Source organism: Lycium ferocissimum, chromosome 7, assembly GCF_029784015.1.
Source record: "Lycium ferocissimum isolate CSIRO_LF1 chromosome 7, AGI_CSIRO_Lferr_CH_V1, whole genome shotgun sequence".
NCBI lineage: Eukaryota > Viridiplantae > Streptophyta > Magnoliopsida > Solanales > Solanaceae > Lycium > Lycium ferocissimum.
The window spans coordinates 47068964-47086639 of record NC_081348.1 but is presented as its reverse complement, the minus strand read 5'-3'; the positions used below and the strand labels follow the sequence as shown (position 1 = coordinate 47086639).

At 33.0% G+C, this 17676-nt stretch overlaps 1 protein-coding gene across 1 annotated transcript; it reads right to left on the bottom strand.

Annotated features, from left to right (window-relative positions):
• Positions 1 to 10399: 10399 nt before the first annotated feature.
• Positions 10400 to 17455, bottom strand: LOC132065418 (glucomannan 4-beta-mannosyltransferase 2). The gene is made up of 9 exons (XM_059458813.1): positions 16958 to 17455; positions 16414 to 16512; positions 15683 to 15935; positions 13340 to 13450; positions 12140 to 12276; positions 11936 to 12049; positions 11505 to 11704; positions 11216 to 11413; positions 10400 to 11068 (listed from the first exon to the last, which is right to left on the bottom strand). The coding sequence occupies exons 1-9, from the start codon at positions 17267 to 17269 to the stop codon at positions 10909 to 10911; spliced, it is 1584 nt and encodes a 527-aa protein (XP_059314796.1). The 5' UTR covers positions 17270 to 17455; the 3' UTR covers positions 10400 to 10908.
• Positions 17456 to 17676: the final 221 nt, after the last annotated feature.

The following is a 17676-nucleotide window of genomic DNA, read 5'->3' as shown; positions in this document are numbered from 1 at the left end:
AATACTACAAAAATAATACTTTTAAGAGAGACAACGAGAAGACAAATGATGAAAACCCCTTGAGCAAAGGCTAGAACACTAATTAGCTGAAGACCACGATGAATTTTGCTTGACAAGCTTCAAATCGTAATAAATTAGTCACATTGCTAAAGAAAACCCATTGTTAAAAGCTTCAACCGAAGAAATATTAGAAAACGTTTCCACGATATGTTTTTATTCGAATCTACCAACTTTTTAGGTCAATATTTTTTATTTAGTTGGCGGGTCCAATAGAATAAGTGGAGGGAAAAATATTGGGGGAAATATTGGGGAAAGAAAGCGTCCCAATAGCTAAATTTTCTTATATGACCGTTGCGTAATAGAATTCTCTATTGCAACGGTTCCAATACCCGTTACTAAATGTACGTCTATAGCGTCGGTATATGACTAACGCGACGGTTTAATTTTAAAAATGTGTCATTAGGGTCAAAGTGTACTTGCAACGGTTAAAACCGATGCAAAATACACTTATTCGCGACGGTTTATTAACGCTAAAAACCGTTATAGGCCTATTTTCTCTAGTAGTGATTTATGCGAAATCATAACCTAGGATCATGCCTTTGAAAGAAAGGGACGAGCCTTAACATACCTTTCAGTCGCCTTAGTCGTTAACGTTTATCCTTCCAAGATCGTAAATCTACATATAAACCATTTATACTATTATCGAGCTCAATGTCATACGCTCATCTTAAGCCTTTCAATTTAATTCCGTTTGTGAATCAAAGTTGGCAAGACCTCCCCGTTTATACGCTGTACCAAATCACAATTCAACAACCAAAAATAACAATATCAATAACATCATTTCCAACTCCAATATGTACCATAAAATAGCCCACACGCTGCTTTCCAACTTCCATAACTAACCAACTTACTACACAATTATTTAACGACTTTATCTCCGTAAATAAGCCTTAAATAATACCAAAAGAGAAATATTCATACCTTTTTTCTTGTTAAGACAGCAATATCCTCAATATCCACGCTAAAATCCACCGCAAAACAATACTAGAATTACAACCATGCGTTACCGGACCTAAACCACTACTCCGCTACTTCGAAAATTGCTCACTTTTGTTTTCCTCACTCTCTCTCTTCAATTTCTAGAATTTTCTAGCAAAATCTGATGGAAAAAGGGGGTTATTACCCTTTATATGGTCAAATTCGGTCGGGTTCATCAGAAGAAGATCAGAAGACGCGTTTTCGCGTAGGCCGAACTTGTAACGTCCACAATTCTACTCCGATGTCCTATCGATGAGTAGTTTGTTGCGTTGGAAACTAGACTCGATTCGACTTCATTTTTAGGCTTTGTTTCACCTTTAAACACTTCATATGCTAAGAGATATTCATCCCCCAATTCGGACCAAAATTTTCACACAAAACATTACCCATCCTTTCTCCAAAAGTACGTCTTGCTTCATTTCTTCCACTCATTTCCTTATAAAACATTCCTGTGATACCTTATATACATCCTTCACTCATTAAATATACTTAATAATGCTTGCTCCTTATATTCCAAAGTGGTTTTACTTAACCCTAACTCAACGTACTTGTGTTTCAAATTTGATAAGTGATCTTCGAAGATACGGGGTGTAACAGCAACAAAGCCATTGTCCAGTTCCTTATACACTGGGACCAACTTCCTGTTGATCAAGATACTTGGGAGGATGCTCAGATTTCCTACCTTCCTTTCTTGAGGACAAGGAAGATTTTCTCCAAGGAGACTTGATAAGAATTAGCCATGTAATTTCTTGTTATTTGCTCATTAGACCTTTTTGTTCTAATATGTTTCTTTTTATTTCTTAAGGCCCTAAATTGCAATTTAGGGAAGAGTAGCTTTCAACTAACCAGAGGGGCCCACAAGTTAGTTAGCCAACTCAGCTATTCACGAGTTGAGCATTTTCCCCTTTTCCATATATTATCATTATATAATTGTGAATTGGGGGTTATGTTGAATATCAATCTTTTCTTTTGCATTGTATTTTTCTTCTTCTTAGATAATTAATATTTAATCTGTCCAAATCCTAACAGCATAATACATATACTAGAAAAAAATAATATAAGATGGACCTAGTCCATTTTGTCCTCATAATCCATGGACCACCTTTGTCCAATAACCAATGTGTCAATTTATTTACTTTCTATAGACCAGACACGGTTTAATTGTAAACTGAATGTAGTCCTAATTTCTTTTAATCTTGTTAGCTGTCATACTAATTGGAGATTTCATTTTGAGAGTTGACAAACTACTATATATGTCTAGATGTAGATTTATAGAGTGGTGGAATTTCAAAATTTGGATATTTTATTCGAATACCCTGAACCCTGAACCCTGAACCCTGAACCCTGAACCCTGAACCCTGAACCCTGAACCCTAAACCCTAAACCCTAAACCATATATAGATATATATATATATATATTAGACATTTGTTTGAAATTTCAGTTTACTTTGTTGATGATTGCAGTTCATTTTGTTGATGATTTGTTTAATGAACTTTATTATACATTGATTGATGAAGATTATGAACAAGACATTGGGATACAGGGGTGTTGCAACAGTGCTATAAGCCTCTTAATAAGGCGCGTACCATCCGATCCGAAAATCCGAAATGTTTACCCGAACCAAACAAAAAAAATTTGATCCTATCCGAGGTTAATTTGGATTGGATACAGATTTTATTTTACAAAATCCAAAACGAGCTAAATCTGATCCGATCCGTCCGATGAAGTATCTAACGATTTACCCTTCCAATAAGGAATTTTCGATGCGAATTTATGTTGGAAATTGGATTTGGATCTCCATTACGTCTATCCATTATTACATATCAGTGGCGAAGCCAGAATTTTCACTAACGGGGTTTAAAATACAAAAGAGTAAACACATGAGGACACCAAAAGAGTTCAACATATACTATATATACATAAAAACTAATTTTAACCATGTATAAACAGTGTTATTTTTAGCCGAAGGGGGTTCGGATGACCCCTTCGTCCTCATGTGGCTCCGCCCCCGCATACATAGTCTATTTTCTGGTACAATTTCTTGCTAGTCGTTTTTCTAAAGAAATGGATAACAATCAAAGTGATGAAACTTACAAAAAAAAAAAAAAAAAATCACTATATTTCGTGGTAATTAATTTAAGCTACTTATTGTTTTCTCAATTCTCTATTTAAAAGGACCCAATAGTCGAGAAGATGACATTAAAGGAGTGCTGTGCGCTTGGAAAATGCATGATAGGAATTGGAAAAAAAAATCTTTCCAAGTGTTCAACACAGGTACGGTGGACCAACCTACATATGCATGTGAAATTTTTGTGTTCTCTTTCATTCATTATTGGGGAATAATTCAGCTGGCAGTGTGTCCATATGAATGACATGTTACTTACTTTAGAAAAACATACTGATAGGTAAAGAAGAAATCACATGTCACTTAACCTTTCTAGCTAATTAGACCCCCAAGCAAGTCATCCTAGATACTCTTACCGTCTTACGGTAAAAAATTATCATTCCGCCGAATATTTACACTAAATCAATATAATTTTTTATACATCATCGAGAAATTTAAAGAAGTAAAAATGCACAATAATTAATTATGGTTAAGTAAAAAAGGTTTATATTCAAAGACGTCATATATATGTATATAATTTGTTTGATATAAATATTCTGTACAAATAAATGTTTATCATACTGTTACATGAACTATGCCCCTTTCATAAAAGGTCTCCATCGGAACTGACTCGTTGGTGAAACTATACTGGATTTTCACCCAATAGGCTCATTGAATTGAGGGGTAAATCAATCCCTATCAAGAGATTCTCCATTATCACTTGTCGGTACTTCAAAAATCTGAGACCTCTAATTAAATGATAGGAATTTCAACCATCTTGCTATACCTTTGGTGATGTTACTAAGTCAAAATTTTACTCACTTTAATCCGATTATGTATCTCATATATTTACAATGGCTGGTCAATTTAAGCACAACCCAAGTGAGAGTATTTAAGTTGGGTTGGTTTGGGCTAAATATACAAATCAATATAAACATGTTAGAATTTTTTTAAGTTTATATATCCGATTTTGGAATCACCATTTAAGTCATACCCGTAGCGCGTACAAATTTGTAAGTCTACTCAATTCTGAATAACTTCAGAGATGTGGTGTCTTGAAACTAAGCTTGTTAGAGCTTAACTTCAATCAGACATTTTGTCTGAAGTTTCATATGGCTGAAGTTCAGTAAAAAATGACTGAACTTTGGTCATATGTGCATAAATTTCAGGCAAAAATGAGTGAAGTTCAGGAAAAATTGACTACTAGCCACATATGTCTGAAGTTCATGCAAAAACCGCTAACTTCAGTCATATGTATCTGGAGTTGGGCAAATATGACTGAATGTCTGCTATATTTTATTTGAAGTTAGGCCCTCATGTTTGATATTGTTCTGAAGTGGATAGACGTGCAACATTTATAAAAAATTGAATACAGATTAAATAGCGATATCCAAATTGGATACCCTTAAAATTTTTACCTTTGATTTGCTTGAATGTAGGTACAGCCCAATATATTTTTCTTTTTTACTATTCCTTTTCCATTTTGAAAAATAGAAAACGTGTCTGGTGCAAAGTTCAGTTACTTAAGACAAGATCTAACCATATGTTGAAGTAAAGACCAAAGTCATTTATTGTAGGAAGAAGTTACATATATACACAACGTACTTTCTTACCATGTGCTATTAGCCAGAGATTTATGACTCTGAAGTCTTACCCTTTTCTTCTGATTCCTCTACTTTCTTTCTGAAAGTGACTCCACGTTACTGATGCCAAATCTTGTCTCAAGTAAATTAAAAGACAAAATATCTATATTTACTTCTAGCTAGTATACTTTGTGATATACTTTTTCACATTGCTAACGTTGTTATGTTATTTTGTCCTAAGGACTATGACGTATACCAAATGCCACCTAGTTCTAGATGAGTGTGACTGATTACCAATACTAGTTGATCAAATTGCTAACATTATAGTGGATGCTTGGTCGCGGTGCCGAGTTCATTTAAACTCAATACTTTATAGTAAGAATCTTAAAATTTAAACTTGTAGAACTTAAATCCTGGATTAGTTTCTATTCATTCTATTCACATTATGTATATTTACTTAAAAAAATGGGTATCAACTTGAGAAGGGAAAAGCGGCCTGCTATCAAAAGTAACAAATATAAATCTACCTACCTTTAATATTTCTCATCATTGGTACTAGGAAAAGGTAAAAGGGTTCACTTCATTAGAAACCATTGGTTAGATAACCAATTAGTTGCATTTTTTATTGCACATATCCTTGCTTGAAAGGTGGAATATGTATATAGTGCTCAGTTTAATCATAGTCTTGATTCTTAATTTGAGAAAGTACCTTGCGTATTTGCCACTATATCAGCAATGATTCAAGGGTCTCAAAAGTAGGAATAGTAAGTAATAAATTAATAAAGTAATCAGGGTGCAAAGGAGTTTATCCTTACTCCTCTTGCCAGTGAATCATATTGTATATACAAGATTAAGCTCATTAACCGGTTCGACTATTAACTGTTTTAACTTCGATAATCGGACCAAGTTAAAACCGGAACCGAACGGAACCGGTAGAACGTTAACCGTTCGGTTAACCGGATAATTGTTTACGGTCCGTCCAATATTTTAAACCGGAACGTTAAACCGTAAAACCGAACCGGACGATTAAACTTAGGTGAAAATTAAAAAAAAAAAAAAAAAAAAAAAGCCGTTGGTTGGGCCGCATCTTTGTCCAGTTAATGGACCCGTTAACGGGATCCTGCCCATTTAAAAAATGGCCGTTGCCAAACGGCCATTTTGTTAATTTTTGGCCCCCAAATTTTTTTTTTTTTAACACTTTAACCCATCCCCCACCCCTATATAAACCCTTTCTTCATTTTCATTTTAATTCACACCAATTCACTCTTCTTCATCTTTCTCTCAAATCTCAATCTCTCAATTATAATTATTTTGCAATAACTAGCCACAAAGTCTTATTATAGTTTCAACTTTTAATTATTAATTTTGCAATTATAATATTGTTGGTGGAGTTGGTGATTTTGCAACAATCAAGTAGCTTTGGTGGATTTGCAATTCTAGCCGCCTTGACTTTGTTAGAAATTAATCCGGCAATTTGGTACCTTCGTTCCAACTCTATCTTTATTTTTTGCAATTTAATTCTAGCAATTTAATTTACGCAATTTAATTTACGTAATTTAATTTGTTGTAATTTATTTTCTTGTGATTTATTTGATTGTGATTTAAATTAATTCTATTTAATAATGTCAAAGAGATTAAGACGTGGTGCTTAGTAGTAGTAGTCGTATTGTTAGGGGTGCGCTTAATGAGGAAACATTTGTGGAAGAAACACCTAATGTAGGTATTGATGTTGGTGGAAATAATCCACTTTTAGGTCATGAGGCAATGCAACAACATTTTACCGACACTTTTAATGAAGACTTAAATGATGATGATGAAACACAACCCACGAAAATCCCATAGAGATACATGTCACTGCCATAATCACATACACAAGACAAAAACCGCCTAGAACTCGTAAGCCAACAAATAAAATTTGGAAATTTATGACTAAGAATAGGAAAGCAATCGGCTACATGTAACGTATGTGGACAAGTATTTAGTTTTAAGCAAGGAACTGCAAGGATGGTGGAACGGGTACACTAAATTCTCATATGAGAACCAAACATATGGATGTTTGGGGAGAGCAAACGGGTTCAAATGTCGGGGGATTCAAATGACGATAGACCACGAACCGGTAGAAATTTTAAGTATGACAAGAAAAAAGAACGCGTAGAAATAGCTAAAATGGTAGCTTATGATTGTTTACCATTTTCCTTTCCATCGGGTATGGGGTTTGTTACTTACATTCAACGTTGTTATAATCCGTTATTTGAGGGTATTCCTAGAAGTACTTGTAGAGCCGATGTTATAGATTTGTTTAAAAAATATAGATTTTATTTGCGCCACGTATTTAATTCTTTAAATTGTAATGTTTGTCTTACGCCGATTTGGGTCTTAGTATTAACCATTTAGATTTTTTTTGCTATTACATGTCATTGGGTTGATGACAACCGGGTTATGCAAAAAAGAATTATAGCTTTTTTATATGACGAAGGAAAAGGTCGTCACGATGGAAAATTTTTAGCCGATTCAATGTCTACTATTATGAGATTTTTTTAACATTTATAGAAAAACACTTTGTATTGCTTTAGATAATGCTTCTAATAATACAAAGGCGCTTGGTCTTTTTAAAAAAGAAATAAACCCTCCTCTAAAAAATATTTTTCATGTAAGATGTAGTTGTCACATTTTAAATTTAATTGTTAAAGATGGTCTTGAGCATTTTGATGATTATGTTCAAAAAGTTAGAAATCTTGTTGCGTTTCTTTTTGTAATGCTAATAGGGGAAGAATTAGAGATTTTAAGAATGCTTGTGTGGAAAATAACCTTAGACCTAGGAAAATTCAAATAGAAATTGAGACTAGGTGGAACTACACTTACATTATGCTACAACAAGCATATGAGTATAGGATTCCATACAACAAGTTCACAACAAATATAATACCGATAGTCGGATTGGTTAAATTTTATGCATTGGGAAGATGTTAAAGAATGTATTGAACTCTTAGAAAATTTTAATAATGCAACTCTTGCTTTTCTAGACAATTTTATCCCACGGTAACCGGAATTTTAGCCTACTTAGCGGAAATAGCTAGAGTTTTACAAGAGTATAAACATAAACCCGATTATCAAGTGGCTATTTTTGAAATGATAATCAAATTTAAGAAGTATTTTTTTCCCATCCCAACTTTATTTATATTGGGTTCCCTTTAAATCCTTGTTTAAAACGTCTTATACTAAAAATTTGGTTAGTCAAATTTATACATTTTTAGAAATTGAAGCGGGAACTCAACCATCTTTAAGTTTGAACTCGCTATTGATGATGAGTTTAGAAAAGTTTTTACTCATTATTCTAGTTTGGAAAGAACGTGCGCACCCGTTTCCACGCCCTACTACTTCTCAAAGTAGCAAAAAGGGCTTGTCGGGTTTAAAAAGTTTTACATTCACCGGCCAACTTCTTCTTCTACGCAAACTTTGATGAATATAACTTTTATTTGATGCACCCAAATGTAGATATCAACCAACTGGATGAGGTGGACGTCTTAGCATGGTGGAAGAAGTACAAGGCAAGCTATCCGGTACTTTCAAGAATGGCTCGAGATATCCTTACGGTTCAAGTATCAACCGTGGCTTCGGAGAGCGCATTTAGCCAAGGAAGACAAGAAATTGGAGACCATAGACATTCATTATCCGGCTTTAGCTTGCAAGTACTAGTGTGCATTCGAGATTGGATTAGATCGGAGCGACGCAACCAAAACTCGAAGCGGAGGAAGGCGAAGAGGAAGAAATTGAAGATTTGATAGCTAGTGGACCGGACCAAATGGAAGACTTTGAAGATATTTCCATGACCGAATATGATGTGGGGGAAATTAACGAAATGGTTCAAAATTGGTGATTTTATTATTCTACTATTTTTGTACAACTCATGTATTATTTGCAAGTTAAAAAAATACAACTTGCAAATAAATGTTATCCAAGAATGAATAAAAATATGGCTCATTGAGCTTACTTCTATTTACTTGTGTTCATATTTTTACTTTTATTAAGTTAGGAATATACCTAAAATATACTAAGAATATACTTATAAGTATATTAAGTTATATAGTATACTTAAACATATATAAGTATATATAGTATATACTTATAGTAAGTATATATAGTATATATATTAAGTTATACATATATTTAGTATATATATTAAGTATATATAGTATATATGTATATATAGTATATATATTAAGTTATACATATATTTAGTATATATATTAAGTATATATAGTTATACACATATTTAGTATATATATTAAGTATATATAGTATATATAGTATATATGTATATATATTAAGTTATACATATATTTAGTATATATATATTAAGTTATACATATATATATAGTATATATATTAAGTTATACATATATATAAGTATATGTAAGTTATATATATATATGTATAACTTAATATATATATATATATATATTAAGTTATACATATATTTAGTATATATATTAAGTATATATAGTATATATAGTATATATGTATATATAGTATATATATTAAGTTATACCTATATATAAGTATATATAGTATATAGTACATATATATACATATATATAGTATATATATTAAGTTATCCACATATTTAGTATATATAGTATATATGTATATATATTAAGTTATACATATATTAAGTATATATATTAAGTTATATATATATATAGTATATATATTAAGTTATACATATATATAAGTATATATAGTATATAAGTATATATACTATATATATTAAGTTATACATATATATAAGTATATGTAAGTTATACATATATATGTATACGAAATATTACTATTGTAAGTTATACATATTGTTAAGTACTATGTTAGTCGAGAAATATTTAAACTTTAATTATAAAGTTGTATAACATATGTAAATATACCTACAATATACAAATAAATACTATAATATATATATATAATACAAAAAATAAAAAATAAACATATTTTAAACACTCCAAACCGGACCGGTTCCCGGTTTAAAACCGCAGAACGCCGAGCCGGTTAAACTGAACCGGTTAAGCGGTTCGGTTTTTTTTTAACCGGAACCGGCGGGTTCCTTTAATCCATATTAGGTTCCGGTTCGGTTGGAACTTAGTTAACGGAGCTTATACAAGATCAATTTCTTATGTATATATGAAACATCGTGAATCCTTGATGAAAACCCTACCTCAACTACTGGCAGTAAGCATAACCAAAGATTTGGGTGGAACTCAAACGACCAAGAAAACATTTGTTGGCATTTTATCTTAACAATGTTCAATTTACACCGGTGGATCAAATTAATTCAAATCTAGATCGTTCAAATAAATCATCAGATACCATTTTTCCCTCTTTAGATGCTCATTTTGTTGGCAAAACTCGTGCTAGTCATATAGGCAAAAGTGGGGTATATTAAACACACCTGAGGAAATGTTTGGTGTGTAAGAGGTTGCTAGTGACATTAACGTGTGTAAAAGGGATTTCGGTGCAAGTTGAGGTAACAAAGTATGTATTAAGCCCCAAAGAAAATGAAAAAGAGTGAAAATTTTGAATAGAGCTCACTCTTCATATACCTTTCTTATCTCACAAAACAAAACACAAATAAGAAGGCATTTTGAGAAATAGAGAAAAAAGTATATCTCTGGGACTGTAAAGTTCATTGAATAATCACTTACTCCAATATTGAAAGTCTTGATAATAATACATCCATGACCAAAGTAAAGAATTTAGACTAGAATGACAAAAAAATTGATTACAGAGTTTGGCCCTTGTTGCCATATCTAGAAAGCTGAGAGATACAACAATAAGTAAAACAAAACAAAAAAATGTCTTACAAGTTCAAAGAAAATATAATTTCACACAACTAAAAAAACACTCTAACAAGAGACAAAATATAATCTATCTATTTGCTAATCCATTTTCTATTTCACTGCTTCAATGTTCTGCTTTTCGTCTATTTTACGTTCTCCTTCTCAGTCCGAAGAAAATTCCACGGAGTTTGGAGTTGTTCTGCCTTAAAATGGATGATCTTCTTGAAATAACCATCCAAATAGCTGCAGGGGAAGTACTTCATATAACTTATATGTCTGTGTCGAAGAAGAATTAAACAATCCTTGGCGATTAAACTCGTGCCAGTAATGGGAATGCTGCTGCTGGCGGTGCGGCTAGGAGGGGACTATAGTGCCAACGTAGCCGAATCCAGCAATGGTAAAGGTTATGACTTGGAGAAAGACGTAGACGAAGTACACTCGCTTCCCATAAAGGACATCATATAAACCACAGAAGAAAAGGAACACTGCAAATCCCAATTCTTGAGGAAGAATCCTGTACAAGTTAGAACAAATTGTTTGTTAACGACAGGCGGATTTATTACAGTACTGTATTTGGTGATTCTCAACTTCACGTACTATGTGTATATATGCAAAAAAGATTTAAAATGTATACATATAATAGCAATTGAAGTTTCCTCACCTGTCTCCGAATAGAGGTCCTCGAGCTTTCTTGGCAGGTTTTGGCTTGTTCTTGTTAGTAAGAGTATCACCTAGTTTCTCTGTGACGACCCATTCGTTAGCTCTCTTTGCTTCGAGCAAGCCAATGAATGTAGCCTTGGTTCGATGGAAAGCCATCACGTTCTCGAAGAGAATCCAATAGAACAGCAAATGAATTGACCTGTAAATACCATCACCAGATTAGAACATTGTGGAAAATGTTAACGGAGACAAAAAGAGTTAAACTTGTTAGGATGTTTTAGTAGACGGACCTTGGAGTTCCAACGGAGTTGAGAGTGGTGATAATGCAGGGGATGTAAATGGCACCCCATATCGGGACTTCAACTTCAGGAACCAAAAGGGTCAATGGAAGAACGACGCAGAAGAAGAAAAATGTAACCATGTGAGCTATGATCTTTCTGACGAAGAAGAAGCTGTAGATCACATAAAACTTCTTCCAGAAATTCACTCTCTGCAAAAGCCAAACAAGACATTAAAAAAGAATGTTCGTGTCAGTTTACTTGATCACAAGTTGAATGTAACAATATAGTAACATAGACACACTATGTTGCTCAGATTCTTCAAAAACGCCGAGAGGTACGTGTCGAATCCTCAAAAACGCGCTACTTTTGGAGGATCAGACACGGGTGTGCCATCATTTTTGAAAAGTCCGAGCAACATAGCCAACATACAGACAACTGACCTTGTTCCTGACAATTTCCATCACCATTTTCCTGAACAAATTGGCGGGCCCACACGACCAACGATGCTGCTGAAAACGGAACGCTTTGAATGTACTTGGAAGTTCACTTTTCACCTGGAGTAAAAAACAAAGAAAATTTAACAGATTATTCACTCTAACTAGTAAGTTTTCAAGCATTATGGTTCATTCAGGAATATCAAATACCTGGAGGTCACCAAGGTAAACAAACTTCCAGCCTTTAAGACTAGCTCTAACAGCAAGGTCCATGTCTTCAACAGTTGTTCTGTCTTTCCATCCACCAGCTTCATTAATGGCTGCTATTCTCCATATCCCACCAGTTCCTGTAAAAGTTGATTTTTTTTTTTTTTCTGATTACACATTTGCTTCATGAACAAAAATGCATTACACTTGTATCAAATTAAGATATTTTAGGCATGATTTAGATTAATTTCTTTTAATGTATTGTGTCAAAGATCAACAAGTCCATTAGATTCTTCAAAAATGTCGTCGTACTCATGTCGAATCCTTCAAAAATTCGCTACTTTTGGAAGATCAGGCGCACCCAACGACATTTTTGAAGAGTATGAACAATTGAGGTACCAGCTACCTTTCACCAATACGTGTTAGATAACTCAGCCCACCAAGACTGTGACACATGATTAGATTTAGATTATTTTTTTGATTAGATTTAGATTTTTTCTTTTTTAATGATGGTTACAAATATAGGTAGCTGCTACCTCGATGACATTTTTAAAGGGTCGGACAAATATAGGTAGCTGCTACCCCTACCAACACGTGTCGGCTGACTCACCCCATCAAGATTTGTACACATGAAAAGAAATAACCTAACAATTTTTCTTCTGCTGGGAATTAAACTACAGTCTTCCTTGATTTTCCTCCCGCTTACTGACTTAAACGACATTTTTCAATGCAAACTTGATTTATAATTATTTATCTGCATGGAATCTTTTTTTCTCTTTTTGTTATTTAATGATTTTCGAAAACATTACTCCATTGAAACAAAATCTGACTACTGGGGTATTAAAACATGTGAGATTCTGCTGGAAATTAAAGTTTCAATTAATAAAGCGTCAGAGTTAACTATAGATGGAAGTGAAGCATGTGACTACCAGCTTGATTCTTGCATAGCTGCTAATGAGTTGTAATGTATTCTTAAGTTAAATTAATTACCCAACTCACTTTTTTTATTAAATTCATTAGGTAGTATAGCATCGTCACCAGTGAACCTTTTTTTTTTTTTCATTCGCGTGTTGAAATCTCCAAAAATGTTATTTTTGAAAGAAAGACCGTGCAAGCAATAACATTTTTAAAAAATCCGAATAACATAAAAATTCATTCATATAATAATATAATAAAATAAGGATTTGTTTTTTTTGAACTCACCATTGAAACCAAAGAATGCATGAGTAGATGAGCCCACTTCTTGCTCCACTGTAAAATGGTAATCTAGTGACATCTCTTGCATTCTTGTCAATAAACACTCATTTGCATTCACTGCAATAAAAAAACATAAAATAAAATAATAAATTCAGTACCTTTTCTTACATAAAGAAAAAGGAGAGATTGGACATTAACTTAATAGAACAATAATGATGTTATATAGATTCCAACAGTATACTATAATTCCAGTTGTTAAATTATTCCCTTCAAGTGCATCAAATCAGTGGCGCGATCAGAATTTTCATTCAAAAAAATTAAAACATACAAAAAATACACGGAATATCTAAGAGCATTCAACATACTTTTTTGTAGATATTAAACAAAATTAATCTTATATATACAACGTAATTATACGTCAAAGGTAGTTCAGATAAAACCCGTTATGCATCATCCAGGTCAGACTTTATACTTTCCATTTCATTTTAATATTTAAATTCTAAATCCGACACTAATATCATAATGTCGCATAATTAATAAATCAAAAAAGAAAAAAGAGTTGTGAACAGTAAACGAAAGTGTCGGTAAGAACAGTAGAGTGAGGGGGAACAGAAGGGACACGTGTAATAGACACAGTGGGTGTCCACCGAGTGGACCCTGTGGCTCTGAGCAGAGCATAATAGCACGTGGAGGTGCATACAATGACCAATCTACCCCTCTATAAATCTCACCTCACTGTTGGCCCTTGACCGTTAGGTAGTAGTAATAAAATCCAATTTAATCCACGTAGTTCAACAAAATGACAAAACTATCCCCCATTTATCTTCCAAATTTTCGCCGTTGACTGCGGGGAACTCCAACAAACGGACAGGACAATAACGTCATTAGACCACCGTTAATGACGCCTACTGATAAGGATATGCAATTTATTTTTTTATTTTTTTTGTATTTAAGATTCTGAAAATGGAAAAATCTTAATTTTGAATATTAATGCATATGAAAATGTTAATATTAATTAATGGTGTCATTGCTTTTGGCTGATAGTCTATTTTTGTACCGAGGAAACTTCATAAATCAACATCTGGAAAACTCTTACTTTTGAATATTAATGCATATGAAAATGTTATTATAGATTAATGGGGTCCTTGCTTTTGGCTGATAGTCTATTTTTGTACTCAGGAAACTTCATAAATCAACATCATGAAAATTATAGAAATAGCAAATCGAATAATAATTTCGAATAACTAATTGCTGTACCTAATAATTGACTCAATACTGATTGAAGGTACTGCTAAATTCGAACAGCTCATGCTGTGTCCCTTATGATTTTCTCAACGACTCAGTCTTTATGACAACCTAAACAAGTACAATTTGTAGATTTAAGCTACTTATAATAGATAGTACAAAGATTTTAAAATATATTGACACTATGGGTGTATGTTAACATGATATAATATAAGTAGTAAGTAATCACTTTATTTGTCTTAATTTATGTGCGACTATAAGACTGAATATAGAACTTAATAAAGAAAGACTTTTATCTTTATGCAGCTATAAACCATTTCATTAAGAGTTTCAGATATTTTAAAATATAGAAAGCTAATATTCTTTTTTAGCATATTAAAAAAGGAAAGTGTATCATAAATTGAGACACTGGTACTATTCTACGAAATTACATACTAGTAATAGTAGATAGTGGAACAAAACTAGCAATAAATAGACATTTTGGGGTTGATACTCTTCGTCTACTCCGACGTCGGTACAACCAAGATAAATATTTAACTTAAAAAATTACCTGTAATTATCTGATAAGTAGCAATTAATTGTATAAATAAGTTCTATATCATTAGTATACAGATTGAACTCATAAGAAAATTAATAGTATGCTCTAATTATTCTTGGAAAGATGAAATAGTTGAAGTTGCATACGTGGATTTGTTATTATGATCTAAGGCCGTGATGTACGGTATTTACACATAAATAAATAATCCTAACTCCCGTGACTGATGGACTCTTCTTGGACCCACAAAAAATAATGCAGCAGATCTTTCCACACACAAAAATACAAAATAAAAACTCAATAATTTGCTCTTTTTTCAATTAATAATGCGTCTTAAATTGCATATGCTTAAACGTGCGACACTTAATTTTAGTGACACTGTGGACTAATAATAGGACCACCGACACTTTCCCTATAGCAACACATAAATAAATGCAAATTAAATGATCAATCGACTTAGTCTCAATCTCACATTAGTAGTCGCAATCAATTAATTTTTTTTTAATATAAGTGTACCTTCAAGACCAGTAATAAGTTATAATTTAACGGTAATTGGAAAATAGTCTTACCAAATCGCCATCGACCCTGAACAAGGGCGATTTCCGGGTTGTGAATGAGGAACGGGATGGATCGACGGAGAAAATCTGTTTCGGGTCGAAAATCGGCGTCGAAAATGACGACATATTCACAATCTTTGACATAATTATGCTTTAATCCTTCTTTAAGTGCACCAGCTTTGTATCCACCTCTTGTTTCTCTAATTTGGTACGTTATGTTAAGTCCTTTGCTTGCCCACCTTAAGCATTCTGTCTCAACCATATCCTATAATAATAATAATAACAAAATAACGGTTTCATTAATTACAAAATAGGAACCAATAATTGTTACTATTAATTTACATATCTACTGTAAGGAGAAAATTGAAGGGAAATAATGTCGGTTATGGTAGGTGAATAATGTGTACTTAAAGCTCGACATTCTCATTTAAAGCTAAATACTTACTTAAAATTAAAAAAGAAGGGGCTATAATTGTGAAGAATATATAGGAAGAAGTGTAAACGTTAAGTAAAGGTCAAAATTTCAGATCTTATATAAAGACTGAATCACAAACATCAAGGTAGCAAACTTTTTTTCTATTTTAAAAAAGGCTGTGATTTAGGGAATTTTTTTGTATTGATGTGTACGCTTTTAGGTGTAGTACCAAGTGCACTGTTAATTGTACTTCATAATGATTACGATGCAAAAATTTGTTAAAAAATTCAAGAACTCAAAAAGGTATTTAAAGTACTGTTTGGTTTACCTTAACCATAGGATCGGTAGAGTCATCAAGAACTTGAATCACAAGGCGATCCGACGGCCACGAAAGGTTACACGCAGCTCCAATGGAGATCTTATACACCTACACCAAACAAGCCATAACGATTTCAACAACAAACAACTTTTACTTTCTTCCCACCTAATGCTCGATACCCGCTTTAGGATTCGACTATTCTGAATTCACATTGGTAAACACATTAAAAGAAGGGAAAAAAAAAAAGCTCCTTACTAAAAAAAAAATCCATTTTTAGGCTCGAACCCACCCGATGTCCGATACTAATCGGTATTCGCACCTTGTAAGGCCCATTAAATGGGGAAAAAAGCTTCCTAACAAAAACATACCATTTCCTAGGCTCAAACCTAAAACCCGAGATTATTAATTATGGTTAAAGGGATCCTACTCATTCCACCACTCATCCCGTGTGAAAACAACAAACAACTTCAACTAATTAAACAAACTTCTACCTTTTTTTCACCAATCAAGAAACTAAAAACACACACACACAATGCTGAATGCAAAAATTTACCTCTTTTTCATTGAACATGGGGATTTGAACAAGAACTTTAGGAAAATCTGCACTTCCAATCTCCAAATCATCATCAGCCATTGGTTCCCATTTGTATCTTTTATCTGGTTTTTTCATGAAAATCTTAACAAGAACAATGACAACTCCCATATATAGCCTCTCAACAAATAACATCAACTCCATTACTAAGCAAATGTACACTGCTGCCCTTAACAATGGTACTAACAATGGTGCTTTCAATACTTCCCACATCATCCCTACTTGCCCCGCTATATCGGAGGCAGTTGCTTGAAAAGTTGACACATCCCCCATTTTTTCGTTAACGTAACGAAAAAAAATATAACAGGTTAAACTATACTGATAGTGTAATAATACTGCTCTGTTCTGTTCGATCTATTTGGTCAGGCAGAGCAGTATTATGACATTGTAAAGAAAGAGAACAAATAAGGGAAGTGTGTTTAGTGAGGAAAGTATGAGTGTGTAGTGAGTAATTGAGTCAGAGAGAGTAAGGGGGAGTTTTATAGTCAATTTTTGGACTTAATTTGGACTTTTTTTTTTAATTCCAATAATGACCCCTCTACTACTTCTTTTTTTGATATTTTTTTTTACAACTGGATTTGAGAAATGAGAAATTTTGTTTTTAAAATAATTAATTTAGAGGCCCCAATTGGATTGAATAATTCAAGATCTAAATGAGTGGGAAAAAAATCCAAATTGAG

Bases quoted from the DNA above. Each gene is read 5' to 3' on its own strand.
- LOC132065418 (XM_059458813.1), bottom strand. From the start codon at position 17,269: ATGGGGGATGTGTCAACTTTTCAAGCAACTGCCTCCGATATAGCGGGG. The intron at 13,451-15,682 runs GTAAGACTATTT...TTTTTATTGCAG, and splicing joins TCAGGGTCGATGGCGATTTG to TGAATGCAAATGAGTGTTTA. The intron at 12,050-12,139 runs GTATTTGATATT...TTTTTACTCCAG, and splicing joins TTTACCTTGGTGACCTCCAG to GTGAAAAGTGAACTTCCAAG.